Source organism: Rhinopithecus roxellana, chromosome 17 (assembly GCF_007565055.1).
Source record: "Rhinopithecus roxellana isolate Shanxi Qingling chromosome 17, ASM756505v1, whole genome shotgun sequence".
Lineage (NCBI taxonomy): Eukaryota > Metazoa > Chordata > Mammalia > Primates > Cercopithecidae > Rhinopithecus > Rhinopithecus roxellana.
Genome location: NC_044565.1, coordinates 112577889 through 112597083, shown reverse-complemented (window position 1 = coordinate 112597083; position 19195 = coordinate 112577889). Strand labels below are relative to the sequence as shown.

The 19195-nt window shown below is 44.3% G+C and overlaps 1 protein-coding gene across 4 annotated transcripts in view; it reads right to left on the bottom strand.

Annotated features, from left to right (window-relative positions):
- Positions 1-18559, bottom strand: part of MRPS5 (mitochondrial ribosomal protein S5) — a 36292-nt gene extending 17733 nt beyond the window's left edge. For 3 of the 4 annotated variants that reach the window (XM_030920941.1, XM_010362057.2, XM_010362058.2), the window contains exons 1-7: positions 18281-18559; positions 14534-14614; positions 11043-11180; positions 5891-6016; positions 3836-4069; positions 2097-2131; positions 77-167 (exon numbers count right to left, since the gene is read on the bottom strand). In XM_030920941.1, the coding sequence (XP_030776801.1) occupies positions 77-167; positions 2097-2131; positions 3836-4069; positions 5891-6016; positions 11043-11180; positions 14534-14614; positions 18281-18338 (763 nt within the window). In that variant the 5' untranslated portion in view covers positions 18339-18559. Of the gene's footprint in view, positions 1-76; positions 168-2096; positions 2132-3835; positions 4070-5890; positions 6017-11042; positions 11181-14533; positions 14615-18019; positions 18132-18280 lie in introns of those variants that run through there. The other variant, XM_030920942.1, reaches the window with a different exon arrangement.
- Between the last annotated feature and the right edge of the window lie 636 nt (positions 18560-19195).

Genomic DNA, 19195 nt, shown 5'->3' with positions numbered 1-19195 from the left:
GTGCCACGCCTGTCCCTGCGTGTCACGCCCGTCCCTGCCCACCACTGCCACTGTGGAGCCACCACTCCCCATTCACCTGCAGCTCCTTTTCCGTTCCCCACAGCCACCAGGACACGGACCGATTTCTTTCTTCCCTCTTTCGCTGTCATATTGAAAACATTTCTTACCTAAAAGGCAAAATGTCTCATAAATATTGCACATTAAGAAAATATGAAGGAGGGAAATGGAGGAAGCCACCTTCCTTGCAGGCATACACGGTGAACAGGTGCACACAGACACAGGCGCACCATCCTCCAGCTCCTGAGCACAAGCAGCAGCCTTTCTCCAAATGAAACCTCCTCCTGGACTGTTTCAGGAACAAAACAGAAACGAGACTTTCTCTTCATTTCACAGGCTTATGAGAAGCTTCAACTGAGAAAACCTTTAAGAGTATTTCACATTATACATCTCGATATACCCTATCTCAATGAATGTATCACAAGAAAGAAAAAAGTTGCTATGTAACTTTTTGTAATTACAAACTTTGATGTAATTTATCACTGATTATAAGATGCATTCCAATGTCAGAGATGATAAAATGTGAGGAAAATATACACCTTAGAAATTATGACGTGCAGTGTATAGACATAACCAGCACAGGACTGGTGTCTATGCTAAGGATTAGCATATTTGGAAATACCTGCTTATTCCATGTATTTTTTTCCTGTGTATTTAAAAGGCCAGGAACAGCTGGGCGCGGTGGCTCACACTTGTAATCCCAGCACTTTGGGAGGCTGAGGCAGGCGGATCACCAGGTCAGGAGATCGAGACCAGCCTGACTAACACGATTAAACCCCGTCTGTACTAAAAATCACAAAAAAACTAGCCGGGCGAGGTGGTGGGCGCCTGTAGTCCCAGCTACCCGGGAGGCTGAGGCAGGAGAATGGTGTCAACCCGGGAGACGGAGCTTGCAGTGAGCTGAGATCCAGCCACTGCACTCCAGCCTGGGCGACAGGGTGAGACTCCGTCTCAAAAAAAAAAAAAAAAAAAAAAAAAAAAAAAAAACACGCACACAAAATTAGCCAGGTGTGGTGGCGGGAGCCTGTAGTCCCAGCTGCTTGGGAGGCTGAGGCAGAATGGTGTGAACCCGGGAGGTGGAGCTTGCAGTGAGTGAGCTGAGATCGCAACACTGCAACTCTAGCCTGGGTGACAAGAGCCACACTCCATCCCCCCCAAAAGAAAAACCCCCAAAAAAGGCCAGGAACTACTGAACTGTTAACTAAACTGCTTACGTGGCAGCTGACTCTCTGGTGCATAGCTGTCTCTTATCCCATAAAACGGGGTTAAAAGAAAAGGGAGCTTGAATCCACCTCCATGGATCTTACAGAAAATCACCCACATATATACAAATTCTTCAGAGATTAACTTCCAAAAGCTGTAAGTGGGAATACCAAAAACACAATGTGTTAACATTTTAAATCCTACAATGCAATTGATATTGAGGAAACAATACAGATAATCAGAAGCTCAATCACACACTCAATAAATGACTATTCCACATAGTATTTAACATTGAGCGTTCAGTGCCAGCTCAAAGGGAAGTTGACTATTTTAGAGAATGCTCCGGAGAGTGACAATAGCTTACCTGACACAGGCTTCAGTTTCAAGGGCCCATGAGCAACCCAGAGACCATTTCCCCATCAAGAACCAGACATGCACCACAACTCTAGGCTTTCCACCCTGCCCAGGCTCCGCGCAATCCCAGCTTCCCGCACAGAGTGCTAGATACAGCTGGTTTATATTCAAACATAGACTCCCAAAGCTACTTTAGCCTCAGGAAGGAGAAAATTTAAACCTCATCTTCAAATTCTGTAGTTCACAATACCACCCTAACATGAGACCTCAATGGTAGCCCCCCAGAAAGAGGGTAGTAGTCAGAAGAGCCAGTGTCAAGTAACTGAAATTAACGTTGCATAATTTCCTTACCCAGATCATCTGTGTGTCAGAAATAGTCACGCATCCAAGGCCTTCCCTTACAATTCCTCTTGCCCTGTCCCTGCCCCACCCACCCCAACCTCTCCAAAGGCTTAACCAGGTATTTAACCCTGCATGCCTACCTCAAGTATCCTGGTATCAAAATCCTCGTATGTTTCTGTAGGGAGAAAAGAAACAGGGATACAGATGAAATGTGTGTACACAACTAACAGGAAAGCATTTTCAACACAGGCACCATCATAGACCTTTCAGGGAGAAAGAATCTCAGATCTTTTGGTCCCACTCTCAAGGCCACGCCCCAGTCGCCCCTCATCACTAGAGACCACTCCACCAGTAAGTTCATAACTCAGTCACTGATCTCCCCACCTGCATCCTCCTCCCCGTCCAACTCCCCCTCATCAGTTCCTGGCCCCTCCAGACCCTGGATCCCTGCTCTCCCTTCTGCTTTCCTCCATCTTCGCGGCCTCTCCCCCTCGACCAAGACACCACAGTCCATCATTTCCACCAGACCTTGTGATGCCCTCAACCCCTTCACCCTTTGCTCTCTCCACCACAGTAGCCAGGCCTGAATCCAGGCAGCTCTCTGGCCACTCCTGACCTGCTAGGTGCTGCTGGAAAGAAGTCAAAGTATGCATACACAGGGCCCGCTAAAAATCCATGGACTCCAATTCCACCAAGTCCTCCCTGCTGCCAGCTGGCCCTTTATGTACTTTCGATTAGGTCTCTCTCCGTTCACCACCGCAGCCATTTCAGAGACTCTCTACATTCTTTTATTTTTAAAATATTTTTATCACAGACAATTTCAATCAAACAAACATAGAACAGCAGAAAGCTTTACGTACACATTAGTCAGCTTCAACACGCATCCACTCACAGTCAATCTTCTTTCCTCTAAACTCTGCTCAACTCTCACTCCGTTGGATAATTGTGAAGCCAGTCTCAGATATTCTACCTTTTCATAACGAAACCATCTGGAGGCCAAATTCATCCACGTCCCACCTCACTCTCCGCACATGATTCCACCTCTTCCTTACAGACCAGCTGCGGCCACACCACGCAACACCCCCACTACCTTTCCACTACAACCCCACGGGCTCACCTGATCCTGCGCCCTGCCCTTCCTTCTGCGAACAAGTGAAGCCATTTCTCCAGACTCAGGATCTGGGCCGTCGTCAGGGACTTGGTTCAAAGATTTTTGTTCTCTCCCGCCCACACCTTCATCCTCCTGACTGAAGCATTCTGATCAGTTCTAAGCATGGTCCTTGGAATCTCTCAGTTTCAATCTCTCCCCTCCTCTTTAAGCCAAACTTCTTAAGAAAGCAGCGAAACTCTTACCTATTTCTTCTTCTCCCACTCATTGACAAGAACACGTCTCTTGGATGATGTTTACTGCTTTGCATACTCAAGGAGGGCGGAGGGAAACTTTGTTTTCAAATTTGGCCTAAGTATTTTCAATCTTTGCTTCATGTGTGCTTTTACAGGGTTAACGTGACAACTATCTACTTTCCTGATTTCTAGGACAGAAACAGCATTCCCAAGCCATGCTGCTCCACTGGCGCCCCTGTGGCCACCTGTGTTTTGGAAACAGTGTATCCTACAGGCAGCTCCATCCCCACATTTAAGGATCTGAGAAGGTACACGATAAACACCAGGAACCCAGTGCTTTCTATCCTGTTAGTGGAATACTTCTGCACTCCACAAAATACAGTTGGCATATTAACGTGATACGTTATTTCCAAGATGCGCAAATCTTTTTTGGAAAAAGGTAGTATGAACAGACAAGTAATAACACCATTTCAAGGAAATTCTAAACTACAAGTACTCTCTGTCACAAAGGCAAACAAAACCAGAAGTCTGCTACCTCCATTGGGGCCAGGGTCAGGGGGGCCAAGACTGACGCCTCCCCAGGAGTTTCCACTCCATCCTCGCTCGTGTTTAACTTTTATCTTCTTCTTTCGGTCCCACTCTTCTCTCTGCTGGATCATGTTGGCCTCCACCTTCTTCTGCTCTTCCTTGTTTCTTTGGGCAATGGTCTGCACTGCTCCATTTTTCATAAGAGGGACATTCAGACCAGGCCACAGAAAACCGTAACGCCCTGAAGGTTTAAAAATATAAATAATAATTTTTTTAAAGTACTCATTTTTCAAGTGTTAAAATGTCAGGCAATGCATGTACAGATAATGATGACACACTGTTCACTGGAGCTTAAGCTAACATTATTAACTTGGTAGGCCACTTGGCACAATCAAAATTTTAAACATACTTCATGGTATTACCTAGAGAAACACTCACATACATATAAGTACAAGGCATATGGATGCTTGCACAAGGACGTCCACTGAAACATTATTTGCAAAGAGAAGAAATGCAAGTAATCCAAATATCCAGCAATTATGGACTGGTTAAATGAACCGCAGCGTCTCCAGCAGAGGAAACACTCTGCACTATATCAAAAGAACAAGGTCTCTCTCTAGGTTCTGACGTGGAATGATTTCCAAGACCTATAATTGAGTGAAAAAAGTAAACTGTAAGACAGCATGTATCATGTGATATAATCTAAATTTTTTTAAAAAAGAAGATACCTATTTATTTATTTATTTATTTATTTTTTGAGACGGAGTCTCGCTCTGTTGCCCAGGCTGGAGTGCAGTGGCCAGATCTCAGCTCACTGCAAGCTCCGCCTCCCGGGTTCACACCATTCTCCTGCCTCAGCCTCCCGAGTAGCTGGGACTACAGGCGCCCGCCACCTCGCCCGGCTAGTTTTTTGTATTTTTTAGTAGAGACAGGGTTTCACTGTGTTAGCCAGGATGGTCTCGATCTCCTGACCTCGTGATCCGCCCGTCTCGGCCTCCCAAAGTGTTGGGATTACAGGCTTGAGCCACAGCGCCCGGCCGCATACCTATTTATTTTTAGGTATTTATGTATAAATTAATAAAAATTTAATACATAATACCTTTTGCATTAATCTTTTTGGGTATTTATGTATAAATAACTAAAATTTAATAAATACCTTTTTAGGCATTTAGGTATTAAGAAACTGAAGGAAACACACCAATATGAGGCCGGTGGTTTCCTGGGGGCGACAACAGGATTGAAGAAGGTAGAAGCAGCATCCAGGGGGGCTTCATGTTTCTCTATCATCTTTACATTTTTTACTGAGACAGTATACATACATGATCCTTATAATTTTAAAAAAAAGTGTTAAAAAAAAAAAAAGCTATAATAACGAAACACATCCAGGTCGACACGCAATGCTGCAAGTGTGGTGCCAGGTGTTTTCTTTATCCCTGAAGGCCATGACTGTCCAAGATGGTTTGGCAGCAAGCACAGTACAAGACGGGCTGACTGAAGTACACTACACTGTTTTCACTCTTCCAAAAGCATGAGTATCAACAATCGTGTGTTCTAGGTGTCAACAAACTGAGGCCCACAGGCCAACTCAGCTCGTGCCTTGTTTTTGTACATGAAGTTATACCGGAACATAGAGATGCCTGTTCGACTGTGTTGTCTGTGGCTGTTTCTGTGCTACAACAGCAGAGTTGAGCAGCTGCAAAACAGACTATGTAACTCACAAAGCCAAAAACATTTACTGTCTTCCCTTTGCAGGGAAGATTCGCCAACTCTCCATTTAGTCTCTACTTTACCATTAATTACCACCTCTTTGAGGGCAGGCACTGTTACAGGAGTTGACACATAGGGACATTTAATGCTTGCTGAACGAATAAATCCATTTCTATGGGATTTTCCTCTCCCAGAATCCTGGGGCAATGAGTAAGTCAACTGGTTGAATTCTAAAACCATAGATCGTAGTGCCCTTCGTGAGAAATGTTTTGATGCTTCTAGTTTGTAAAATATCTATAAAATCTGGGGTAAGAAACTTAAAAAGCATTTTAGCTATTTTTATAAATAAGTTTACCTTCACCAATGATCTGACCCCTGTTCAGATCCTTCCTTTTCTTCTTTTTAGTTCTTTTGCCTCTTCCTTTTCTTGATCCAGCACCAGTCTCTGCTAAAGCGCCTTTCCACAGCTCATCTGCAGTCACTGTAACGAAACAGGGTGCCTTTTTATAATTCCGCAGTTTTCAAGCAATGGTCTATGCTCTCCTATTGAATCCTAAGAGAAATGGAGGTCTGCTTATGGCTTTACCCATGCATCACTGAGGTAATGAAAGCAAAATTAAATCACTCTTTGCACACATCAAGACGGTTACATTTGGAAAGCCCAAGAAGAGACAATTCTATCACTTTCCTCCACAAAACTCTCACTAAATATTTTATTTTTCCCTCTAACTGCTTAAAAGCCAGCATTCAAATCTCAGTGGCTTACCAATAGGTTTGTTTCCCTGACATTTTATCAACCATGATATAGGCGTCTTCCCTGTCCTCTTGCCTCCACTATAACCACTAAGATAACTAATAACTATCCTTCCTAAGTATAAGTTTTCTAGTCCAAACAAGAATCAACATTTCAATCTGAACCCATAAATCTGAAACACAATCTATGATTATAAAATCAACTGTTGGCCAAGTACAATGGCTCATTCCTGTCATCCCAAAACTGTGGGAGACCGAGGCAAGGGGGCTCACTTGAGCCCAGAGTTTGAGACCAGACTGGACAACACAGTGAAACCCCATCTCTACTAAAACTTCAAATATGAGCCAGGTGTGGTGGCATGTGCCCACGGTCCCAGCTACCAGGGAGGCTGAGGTGGGAAGGTCACTTGACCCCAGGAGTTTGACATTACTACAATCATGCCACTGTGCTCCAGCCTTGGGGACAGAGTGGGACCCTGCCTTCAAAAAAAGAATGGTTCCATTACCAATTTCTTTAATAAAGAATCAGAACCACAAAATGTTGTCATAGTAAAAAATCTAAGACACATTTATATCCATACACCTGAAATACTAAACAAATTCTAGAAGACAAATGAGTACCTTCATTCGCTTACGAATGCTCAGAGTTTAAAACGTCTACCTACTTGCTTCCTGCAAGGTCTTACGCTGATCCTCTAGGTAGATAACACGAAAAGAGAACAATGTTTTAGGTGTATGATACTTTTAAATGCTCTGTATCTGTAGAGCATCCAATTTTTCAAAAACACACACATGTATCACAGCTGGTCTTCGTCAGTGAGGCTCAGGGAAGTGAGAGTCCACATCGCACGTTGTTGTGGACAACCCTGATCAGAACAAAGGATTCGGCTCCACTTGAAGCTGACTCTAATTCACTGTAAAAGACCACAGGCTCAAAATAAAAATACCAACCTCCAGCCAAACTCTCACTAACGATCTGATTTTTCTCCATAAGTGCTAAAAAATGGTGCTACTTATAAATGCCACGGAAAACTTGAAAGTTCACTTGTAATGGAGGCATACTAAGAGGCCAATCAATCACAGAGTTTTCCTTCACTTAGAATCAGAACTCATAAATCACTCATGAAGATGAAAAGAGACTCAATTTTAAAAAGAACTTGACATTGAGCAAAAATGTAAAAAGACTAAATTAAGAGTTTAGCTCTTTCATATATATAGTAAGAGGAAAATAAAATATTTAACTACATTTGAAAAAGACAGCAAAGTCATTAGTCAATCTTTGAATGCCACTATGCTATTAAAAATGTTTTTAATCCTTTTTCAAATTAAAAATAGTTATTTTTTAAAATCTGGAAAATACAAAATGCAAAAATAATCATAATCCCATTACCACTGTTAGATAAGAATGTGTATTCTGCCTTTTTCTTTACACATGCATACATAATATATATTTAAGCAAAATTATACCATATGCACATCTGTATCCTGTTTCTTAATTTAATATTGCATTGTCAGTCTTTTCCCATATTCTTAAATATTATTCATCAACATAAATGGCTGCAAGGTGAGTTAAGTTCTTTTAACAGAAATTTTACTATTTTCACATCAGGTCTAAGATTCTAAATAACCTTAAGGCTAGTTAGAATACATCTACTATTATTTCAATTATTTCTGTCATTTTTCCATAAGGGTGCAGTTAGGTTAATACACACACTTATTACTACTATAGTTATAAAAGATTAAGTTCATGTTTTTTTTTTTTGAAACGGAGTATCACTCTTGTCGTCCAGGCTGCAGTGCAGTGGCACAATCTCAGCTCACTGCAATCTACGCCTCCCAGGTTCAAGAGATTCTCCTGCCTCAGCCTCCCAAGTAGCTAGGATTACAGGTGCCCGCCACCATGCCCAGCTAATTTTTATATTTTTAGTAGAGACGGGGTTTCACCCTGTTGGTCAGACTGCTCTCGAACTCCTGACCCCGGGTGACCCGTCCACCTCAGCCTCCCAAAGTGCTGGGATTACAGGCGTGAGTCACTGCACCCAGCCTCATGTTTTTTATATATATATATATACACATATGCATAAATCCACTGTAGTGTCTTATCTTATACACTGAGTTATTTCCCTCTTAATCATGCTAAGTAACACAGATTGCCAATTTGAATCAAAGGGATTTAAACAGTGGATCCTCTACAGAAAAGAGATAGGTTTACAAGATTCAATACTCATAGGAAATCATTTTTGAAAAAGTGTGTCCTTCTATTTCTTGGAGATTCAGAAATCAAAGACTATTTCCTACTGAAACAGTGAAAACTCGGCCCATGCTAGTTTCAACTGTGTTGTCCCCAATGAAGCAAATCTTACTATGACTTGGAGCCATAAACCCACAAAAGTACTGAGTCGGGCCGGGTGCGGTGGCTCACGCCGCCTGTAATCCCAGCACTTTGGGAGGCCGAGACAGGCAGATCACAAGGTCAGGAGATCGAGACCATCTTGGCTAACATGGTGAAACTCCGTCTCTACCGAAAATACAAAAAATTAGCCGGGCATGGTGGTTGGTGCCTGTAGTCCCAGCTACTCAGGAGGCTGAGGAGAATGGCGTGAACCTGGGAGGCAGAGCTTGCAGTGAGCCGAGATCGCGCCACTGCACTCCAGCTTGGGTGACAGAGCAAGACACTGTCTCAAAAAAAAAACAAAAAACAAAAAAACAAAAAAACAAAAAAAGTACCGAGTCACGTCACTGAGGTAGAACACCATGAATGAAGAGAGTTCGAGGCAGGGATGGGACAACTGTGAAGGATGAGGTCTCGGAGGGTAAGGCCACCTCTAGAACAAGGTTTTTTAGAACAGGGAAAAGGCTATTAAAAAATAAAAATTCCCGGCTGGATGCAGGAGCTCACACCTGTAATTCCAGCACTTTGGGAGGCCAAGGCGGGTGGATCACAAGGTCAGGAGATCGAGACCATCCTGGCTAACACGGTGAAACCCTGTCTCTACTAAAAATACAAAAAATTAGCCGGGCGTGGTGGCGGGCGCCTATAGTCCCAGTGACTCGGGAGGCTGAGGCAGGAGAATCACTTGAACCCAGGAGGTGGAGGTTGCAATGAGCCAAGATCACACCACTGCATTCCAGCCTGGGCGACAGAAGCAAGACTCCATCTCAAAACAAATAAGTAAATAAAAATAAAAATAAATAAATAAATAAAAATTCCCAAGGCTTGTAAATCTGATATACCCACTAAAGCACAAAGTCAACTCTTAGAAAAAACTGGGGCTATGCATACCAAGTGGAGAGACTAACAGCCCCAACTCTATCCATCTCTCTCTTCTCTGTACTGGAATCTGCAGGTTCAACTAAGCCTATGTTGCTTAATCCTCCACCACGTCTTTTCTGTGTTGTTGCTACACAAATGACCTCGTTACCAGGAGACTTCCAAATTAAAGTGAGCTGTATCCATACAATGAAACACTCTATGGTCATATCGTTGCACTGCAGAAGTCCATGGAAAAATGCAATATATTACTACATTAAAAAAAGCAGCAGGCCAGGCGCAGTAGCTCACGCCTGTAATCCCAGCACTTTGAGAGGCTGACACAGGCGGATCACGAGGTCAAGAGATAGAGACCATTCTGGCCAACATGGTGAAACCCTGTCTCTACTAAAAATACAATTATTTGCTGGGCGTGGTGGCACGCGCCTGTAGTCCCAGCTACTTGGGAGGGTGAGGCAGGAGAATCGCTCGAGCCGGGGAGGCAGAGGTTGCGGTGAGCCGAGATTGCACCACTGTACTCTGACCTAGTGACAGAGCAAGACTCCGTCTCCAAAAAGAAAAAAAAACCAGCAAACTCAGTACTTCACAGTAGGAATACAGGTGATTATCTTTTTTTTTTCTTCTGTATTTACCAAATATTCTAAACTAATCATGAATTGCCTTTATAATCCTAATTTCTTTCTTTTTTTTTTTTTTGGAGACGGACTCTCGCTCAGTCGCCCAGGCTGGAGTGAAGTGGCGCAATCTCAGCTCACTGCAAACTCCGCCTCCCGGGTTCACGCCATTCTCCTGCCTCAGCCTCCTGAGGAGCGGGGACTACCTGGGACTACAGGTGCCCGCCACCACGCCCAGCTAATTTTGTTTTTGAATTTTTAGTAGGGACGAGGTTTCACTGTGTTAGCCAGGATGGTCTCGATCTCCTGACCTAGTGATCCACCCGCCTCGGTCTCGCAAAGTGCTGGGATTACAGGTGTGAGCCACCGCGCCCGGCCAATCCTAATTTCTTTCAATCTGCTAATGCGGAGTTTAAATTCAATCTCCATTTATTCCTTGACAAGCCAGTCTCAGTTCAGATTAGACTCTTAAATGCTATCACAAATAAGAGTAGTGTTAGTGAACAGTATCTCCTTAAAATTAACTTTTTCCAATTAGATGTCCTGTCTCCTCACCTAAAGCACAAATGAAAACATGAGTATGTTCTTGGTGTGAATCTAAGTCAGCAAGAGATATGGGCCATGATTCAATATCCTTCAGGCCTTAGGTGCCCCAAACAAGGGGACTAAAGCAAACCAGTACTCCCCAAAATACAACTGGTAGCATTTGAGATAATTCCAGAATGTACATCAAGAAACATTTTCATTTTAACAGTACATTGTAAACTAATCACTAAAATCTTAATTCACGTAAAAAAGAAGAAAAATTCAGATACAAGAAATTCTTTTCCTGTTTCAAGAAACAGGAAGTTTGGGGCCATTCTACATACATTTAGTGAAGAAACTATATGGTCTACACTGCTGGCCCATCAGGTGACTGGGAGAAGAAATACAGCATTGGGTCTGCAGTGCGTGGCTCAGGCTGGCGTAGCGATGGGTGTCTCTGGTTCCCAGTGATGACAAACAGCCTGTAGGCAGAGGGGTTAAACTTTGAGTTAGATGTTTCGCGGCTGCGGAAAAACACTGCTAACATCAAATAATCATTACTAACAAAAACAAGTCACTAAAATCCTGAACTTTTAAGAATCAGATTTTTAGGACAGTCTTTGTTTTAAAAATAAAACAAAACTTTTGACCAACAACAACCTAAATGCCCAGCCTAGTTGGGAAAGTTATAGTTCCTCCGCACAATGGGTGCGGCTGGGTAAAGAACGAAGCAGATTTGTCCATCCCGGGGTTTCAGCACTGCACTGGCTAGCCTAGGTGAGCAGTCTACCTGGGCAAATGGCGCCCTCTGCTGTAAGCAGCCAGCAACACACTGCTGCGGAAAGACCTGCAACTGGCCAGGTGAGAACAGCAAGGTGCAGAGAGCATGTACACCATCCTACTCTTCCTGTTAAAAAACAAGCAGTGGGTGTGAATGCATTTCACAGACTAACCCAGAAGTATGTGAGAAAACCTGGAAACAACGGTTGCCAACTGGGTATGAGGGACTTGCTTTTTTGGTTATTTTTTGGAATTGTTATCATCAAGCGCACATATTACTTAAAAAGTTTTTAAACATCCATGTCTTAGAGGCAGCATCTAATCAATTCATGGAGGGTAAAGTCCTGTGAGGAAGGGGGCAGTTGAGAATTGGTGCATGTGAAGAAATGGGAACATTGCTAACAAAAACAGTGCACACACCCTTAAGCTTTGCATTTCAACAGAGAAACTAGTGACTCCAAGAGAAGTGAAGGGAATTAAAACAACCCTTGAGAAAAGAAAAAAAAATGGTTATTTACGAATACTTGGCTTAAAAAAAGAAAACCAAACAGTGACAACAAAAGCTATTTTCAAGTCTGTGTGAAGTCATGAAGAAGGCGGTAACAGCTGCTTTATGGCCACAGAGGGCCATACACCAGCAATGATCTTACGTGGCAATAACAAGTAGTATTAAATGGTTACAGTAGGCTATCAAAATATCTCCATTGCATAGACACACTAAAAAATAAAGGAATAATCTCCTTTTAATTAAATTAGATGATCCTTAAAATCATTTAAATATCTAAATAAAAGGAGATTATTCCTCTTTTAATTAATTTAAATGATCTAATTAAATTAGATTATTTAATCCAATCTTTTCATTTTACAAAATAAACTTAGGCCTATAAGGTTAGGGACTTGCCAAAAGTCACAAGACTAGTTAGCAGCTGGGATTTAAACACTAATTCTAATTCCAGATGAATTACTCAACTGCACAGAGGCAGAGAGATGACACACGGAGTTCCCTCTTAGCACTTAATGAACTAGCCAATAAACAGTAGATAGGACATACTGGCTTTTCATTTTTAAACTCAGGACTTCATCATTCTAAATTCCATCGTGCAGCACACACTTTACCTTTAGCTTTTCTTGTATGCTTCTTAATTTTCTTTCTTTTTTTTTTTTTTTTGAGACAGAGTTCTGCTCTTGTCACCTAGGCTGCAGTGCAGTGGCACAATGTCAGCTCACCGCAACCTCCGCCTCCCAGGTTCAAGCGATTCTCCTGCCTCAGCCTCCCGAGTAGCTGGGATTACAGGTGCCCACCACCATACCCGGCTTTTTTGTATTTTTAGTAGAGATGGGGTTTCACCATGTTGGCCAGTCTGGTCTTGAACTCTTAACCTCACGATCCACCTGCCTCGGCCTCCCAAAGTGCTGGGATTACAACCGTGAGCCATCGCTCCTGGCCAGCTCTTTAATTTTCAACAAAATATCTTATTTAATATTGTTATTTATATTAAATAAGATATTTAATCTTGTACTGTTTAGTACTGCAATCTCTGACATACTTCAAGAAATGTAAAATCATTATTAACAAATGTAGAATTCTTTAACTTTTTTTGAAAGCCTGAAATACTTCCCCAGCTAATAATGTACCTTAAAAGGTCCAACTGTCAAAAGCAGAAAGAAATTGACTTTAGAATTGAGAAAGTAGTTACTACAACTGACTTTGTTTAAAATGTGTTATAATTTTTAAAACAGGAGGTGGCATCAGCTTATGCTAAATTACTCAGTCATAGATTATCCATCAATGATTAATTATCAGTTTGGGTTTTGTTCTTATTATCTGAATTATTATTAATTTCAGACCATGAAGTCCCCATCTTAGGAAACGATTGCCCTGGAATCCAAAACGGGCCAAGCCCAAAAAGCACCCTCCTGTGGGTCAAGTCAAAGACAGGCTGAGTCCTCTGGGAGGCCGAGGCGGGCAGCTCACTTGAGGTCAGAAGTTCGAGGCCAGCCTGGCCAACATGGTGAAACCCCGTCTCTACCAAAAATACAAAAATCAGCTGGGTGTGATGGCGCATGCCTGTAATGCCTGTCATCCGAGCACTCTGGGAGGCCGAGGAGGGCGGATCACTTGAGGTCAGGAGTTCGAGACCAGCCTAGCCAACACAGTGAAACCCCATCTCTATCAAAAATACAAAAATTAGCTGGGTGTGGTGGCACATGCCTGTAGTCCCAGTTACTCGAGTGGCTGAGGCAGGAGAATCACTTGAACCCAGGAGGCAGAGGTTGCAGTGAGCCAAGGTCAAGCTATTGCACTCCAGCCTGGGCAACAGAGCAAGACTCCATCTCAAAAAGAAAAAAAAAAAGACACATAGTCTGACCTCAAGGAGGGTTCCGTTTCCGCATTTACAGTTTTCACTATGATGAACTTCTTCCTCCTAATTGAAATCTCATCTATTAAATCAAACCAGCTGATCAGTGATGTGTTTGAGAGATTTTAGAAAATTATTGCCATTTGTCTGACCAATCTATTGCAGCATTTAGAAAAATACTGTAGTAGATACTAAGGAAATTGTTGTAGGAAAAAGAAAAGAAAATGTAATGATAGAATTCTACCTAACTCAGCTATAAATATATACACAAACTTAATAATAAACACACTGACCAGAGATTCAATCAAAATTGTACTTATAACTATGTTGGAGAAGGCAGGGACAATGAAGGGTTTAATTTTCAACTAACATAACCATTGGTAAATTGAAAATTCAACTCTTCATTGTCCCTGCTCTAAGCCTAATACACAGAAATTACCCCGTAATCGTTATTTAGTTACTATTTTGTAAAGCCTTGAACTATAACAACTGCAATCATAAGAAATCTGAAAATACTCTTCAGACCCTATGTATTTGTATCATAAAGAATGCGATTATTGCAGTAACACCAACCAGGCGAAAAAATGAAAGAGAGAAAAGAAAAAAGCAGGTGATTACTTATATTTTTAAAAACTATAGAAATGACTCCGACAGTACATCTTATGAGAAAAGGTGGTAGCACTAATGAATCTCACCATTGCTCAGAGCAGTCGTCCACGCCGAAATGGAAGCTGCTGGTGAGGTGCTTAGGGAACGCTGCCTCCCCAGTAAACGACCTGCAATTGGGAAAAAAAAAAAATTAAGATACATTTCCACATGAAAAGGAACATTTTAAACAGTAACACCCACAAAATATATCTATAGAATAAAGAACCAAGACAAGGGAATAAGTAATTTCTGGGCTTCAGGGCAACCTGTCAAGTAGCTGACATCATACCTCATGTTCTCCCTTCACCCTCACATCCAGCCAGTTACCAAGCCCTTCAGTCTCTTCAAAAATCAATCCACCTGCCAGCTGTACCTTTTCCTGTGGCCTCAATGCCCCTTCTTTGCTCAAGCCTCATCACCACTCAGCCACAGAATAGCAAGTTTCCTAGCAGGTTTCCTACTTTCAATCTCTCCCCCTCTGCTTCATGGCTTTTCTAAAATAAAAGGTCTGGTCACTTCACAGCTCTGACAGATTATTCTCTGGCTCCCTACTACCTTCAGAACAAAGTCAAAACTCCTCAGCATGGCCTACAGGCCTGCCACATGGCCCCAAGCATCCACACCAGCCTGCTGCCCCACCTTTCTCTCCTCCACCTTCCCTCTGGCCATGCCAGACTTGTAGTCAGTCTTGAACCTACCATGCTCTCGCATACTTCTGTGTCTCTGTAAGGTTCTCTGTTTGTATGAAACACCATCTCTTAGTGAAGCCTCCCCGATCCTACAATGTTCCCCCTTTCCTCTGGAACCCCTGCAGCACCAGGCTGACTGTACTGTGCACCCCCTCACACAGTGTGGTACTCCAGAACAGGCTCTGACACCGCATTTATGGGCAAGTGATTTTTGACAAGGGTGTCAAGATCATTCAAAGAAGAAAGAATCATGTTTTCAACAAGTGGTGCTGGGACAACTGGATATCAACACGTAAAAGAATGAAGTTGGCACCCCACCTCACACCATATATAAAAACTAATTCATAATGGACCAAAGACTTGTAGGTAAAGCTGAAACGATGAAACTGAGAAGAAAACACAGAGGTAAATCATCATGACCTTGGATTCTGCAATGGCTTTCTTAGATGAGACACTAAAAGCACAGCAACAAAAAGAAAAAAAAATAGATAAATGAGACTTCACCAAAATTTAAAACTTGTGTCTTCAAAAATACTATCAAGAAAGTGAAAAGACAGCACACAGAATGGGACAAAAATTTTGCAAATCATATATCTGATATAAGGGTTTTGTACCTAGAAAACAAAGAATACCTACAATTCAACCATAAAAAGACAACTCAATATAAAAGTGGGCAAAATATCTGAATAGCTATTTCTCAAAAAAAAAATATATATATATATATACACATACAAAAATAGCCATTAGCACATGATAATATGCTTCTTATTCTTATTCATAAGGGAAATGTAAATCAAAACCACAAACTGATACCACTTCACATCCACTGGGCTGGCCAGGTATGGAGGTTCATGCCTGTAATCTCAGCACTTTGGGAGACTGAGGCAGGAGGACTGCTTGAGCCCAGGAGTTCAAAACCAGCCTGGTCAACATTGTGAGACCCTGTCTTTACAAATTTTTTTTTTTTTAATTAGCCAGGCATAATGGCACACACCTGTAGTTCCAACTACTCAGGAGGCTGAAGTGGGAGGGTCACCTGAGCCCAGAAGGTTGAGGCTGCAGGGAGATGCAACTGTGCCTCTGCACTTCTACCTGGATAATGGGGCAAGAACCTGTCTCAAAAAAAAAAAACGAACCAAAAAAACCAAAAAACAAAACAAAACAAAAAACCCCACATCCACTAAGATGGTTATAGTCAAAAAGACATTAAGAGCTGGCAAGGAAGTAGAAAAATTGGAAGCCTCATATACTGCTGGTGGGAATGTAAAATGGTGCAGCTTTGGAAAACAGTTTGGCAGTTCCTTGACACCTAAACATATGTTTCAGCATGGTGGCTCACACCTATAATCCCAGCACTTTGGGAGGCCGAGGCGGGAGGACTGCCTGTGCCCATGAGTTAGAGACCAGCCTTGGCAACACAGTGAGACTCACTCTACAAAAAATAAAGAAAAACTAGCTGGGCATGGTGGCATGCACCTGTAGTCCCAACTACTCGGGTGGCAGAGGTGGGAGGATGGATTAAGCCCAGGAGATGGAGCCGGCAGTGAGCCATGATCGTGCCACTGCACTCCAGCCAGGGCGACAGAGGGGAGTTAAAAAAGAAACATTAAACATCGTTTCCATATGACCTAGCAATTACAATCCTAAGTATATACCCAACAGAAATAAAAATATACTTGCGAAAACATTGCACACAAATGTTTCCAGCAAAACGGGCCTAAGAGCCAAAAGGTAGAAACAACCCAAATGTTCAACTGATGAGCAGATAAACAAAATGCGGTATTCATAAAGTCTTGCTACAGAGAGAGGGAAAGGACATCAGTGGTTGTGCTGGAGGCCAATGGGAAGCTGGGAAGTGACAGCTAAAAAGCACAGGTTTTCTTTTTGTAGTGGTTATAATGGCTGCATTGCTCTGGTGATATACTAAAAACCACTGAAATGTACACTTCAAATGGATTCATTGTAGGGTATGTGAATTGTCTCAACAAGGAAGTTGTTACCAAAAACAAAAAATAGGCTTTGGAGCCAGGTGATATGGATGCAAAAACCTGATGTCCACCTAGCCTAACCTCAAGCAAGTTTCTGAATCTATGTGCCTTAACTCCCTCATCTGTAAAATGGGAATAGCAGTACATACCTCATGAAGACATTGCGAAGATAAGGTGAAGAAAATGAAGGAAAGCTACAACAGCTAGGAGCTATCTGAACAGGGCCTCGAAAAAGGAGGAGACGACCGGGCGCGGTGGCTCACGCCTGTAATCCCAGCACTTTGGGAGGCTGAGGCGGGCGGGTCATGAGCTCAGGAGTTCGAGGTCAGCATGACAAACATGGTTAAACCCCGTCTCTACTAAAAATACAAAAATTAGCCAGGCGTGGTGGCGGGCGCCTGTAGTCCCAGCTACTCAGGAGGCTGAGGCAGGAGAATGGCTTGAACCCGGGAGATGGAGGATGCAGTGAGCGGAGATCGCGCCATTGCACTCCAGCCGGGGCGACAGAGTAAGACTGTCTCAAAAAAAAAACAAAAAACAAAAAACAAAAAAAAAACAAAGGAGAGGACGGAGACAACATGGACAAAAGAATGTTCAAGTCAGATTTTCTGCCAAATGACTTCAGGTTAAAGACTGCCACTACATGAGTTTTAAAACACACATATTCGAGCTTTAGGGGTCTTCGGATTTCGAAACTACAAACGCTGGATTGTGGACTTCCAGTAAAATTGAGCAAACAGAAAATGCAAAGTCAATCACGGAGCGTTTCCTAGAGATAAGCGTTATGCGGGAGGACAAACCCACGCCGACATCAAACGACCCCGGGGGTCGCACGCGCCCCAAAGGCGATGCGTGCCAGTTCCCGCTCTTCGCCGAGCACGCTCAATCGGTTTTGGGAACTGGGAAGAACCTTGGACAACGACGTCCAGTTCCCCCTCATTTCACAGACAAGAGCTCCGCGACCCAGAGAGGGAGGGGACGCGCGCAAGGTCACACAGCGGCTCCGGCGAAGGTGGAAGCACGGCGTGAGGCGCCGGCGGCCGCGGCTTCCCGCTTCCCTCCGCCCTGGCTTCTGCAGGCCCCAGGCGAACCCCGCTCCCGGCGTCCCGGCTCTCACCTGCCGTCCAGCTATACAGCGCGGGGAGCCGGCCCACAACACGCGCCGCGGTCGCCATGGTGGAGCCCGAGCCTTGCCCCGGCCCCCGCCCAGAGCAGCCTTGCCCACCACCTGCCGCGACTGCTCTTTGTCAAACTGGCAAGCCTTGGGCCGCGGCGGAATTCCTGAGTCCCGAGTCCACGCAGCAGCGCAGGCCGGGGTGAGGGACTGTCCGGACGGGCCACACTGCAGGCAGAGCCCGGCGCGGCCGAGGACAGCCCCGCGCGAGCCTCGCGTTAGGACCCGAGGGCGGGGCTTGGGCGGGCGGCCGGGCGGGGCTTGGGCGGGCGGCCGGGCGGGGCTTGGGCGGGCGGCCGGGCGGGGCTTGGGCGGGCGGCCGGGCGGGGCTTGGGCGGGCGGCCGGGCGGGGCTTGGGCGGGCGGCCGGGCGGGGCTTGGGCGGGCGGCCGGGCGGGGCTTGGGCGGGCGGCCGGGCGGGGCTTGGGCGGGCGGCCGGGCGGGGCTTGGGCGGGCGGCCGGGCGGGGGCGGGGCTAGCTGGCGCCTGCAGCGCCGGGGAGGGCGCGACCGGCCGGGTGAAATTGGCTGCTCGTGCAGGGGCGCTCTGGAGGGTTCCGCTGGCGGGGGACCCTCGGGCTTACCAGAGCTGGCACTGCGGACCCCTGCGAGGTTCACAGAAGGACCGAAGGGGTCCAAGTGCAGTGAGGATCCAAGGGATGAATAAGACGAGGAACGTAGAGAAGGTGTTCATCCCCAACTCCAGTAAAGCTCTGAGTTTCACTAGATTAAGCACTTAAATGACCTGCATTTCGCACACACTTGTGGATTCATACTGATATTAACGTTTGGTCACACATGTATATCTCAGCCCTGGGTCATGGCTTTTTTATTGCCTCCATACCATCTACGTCTACTCAA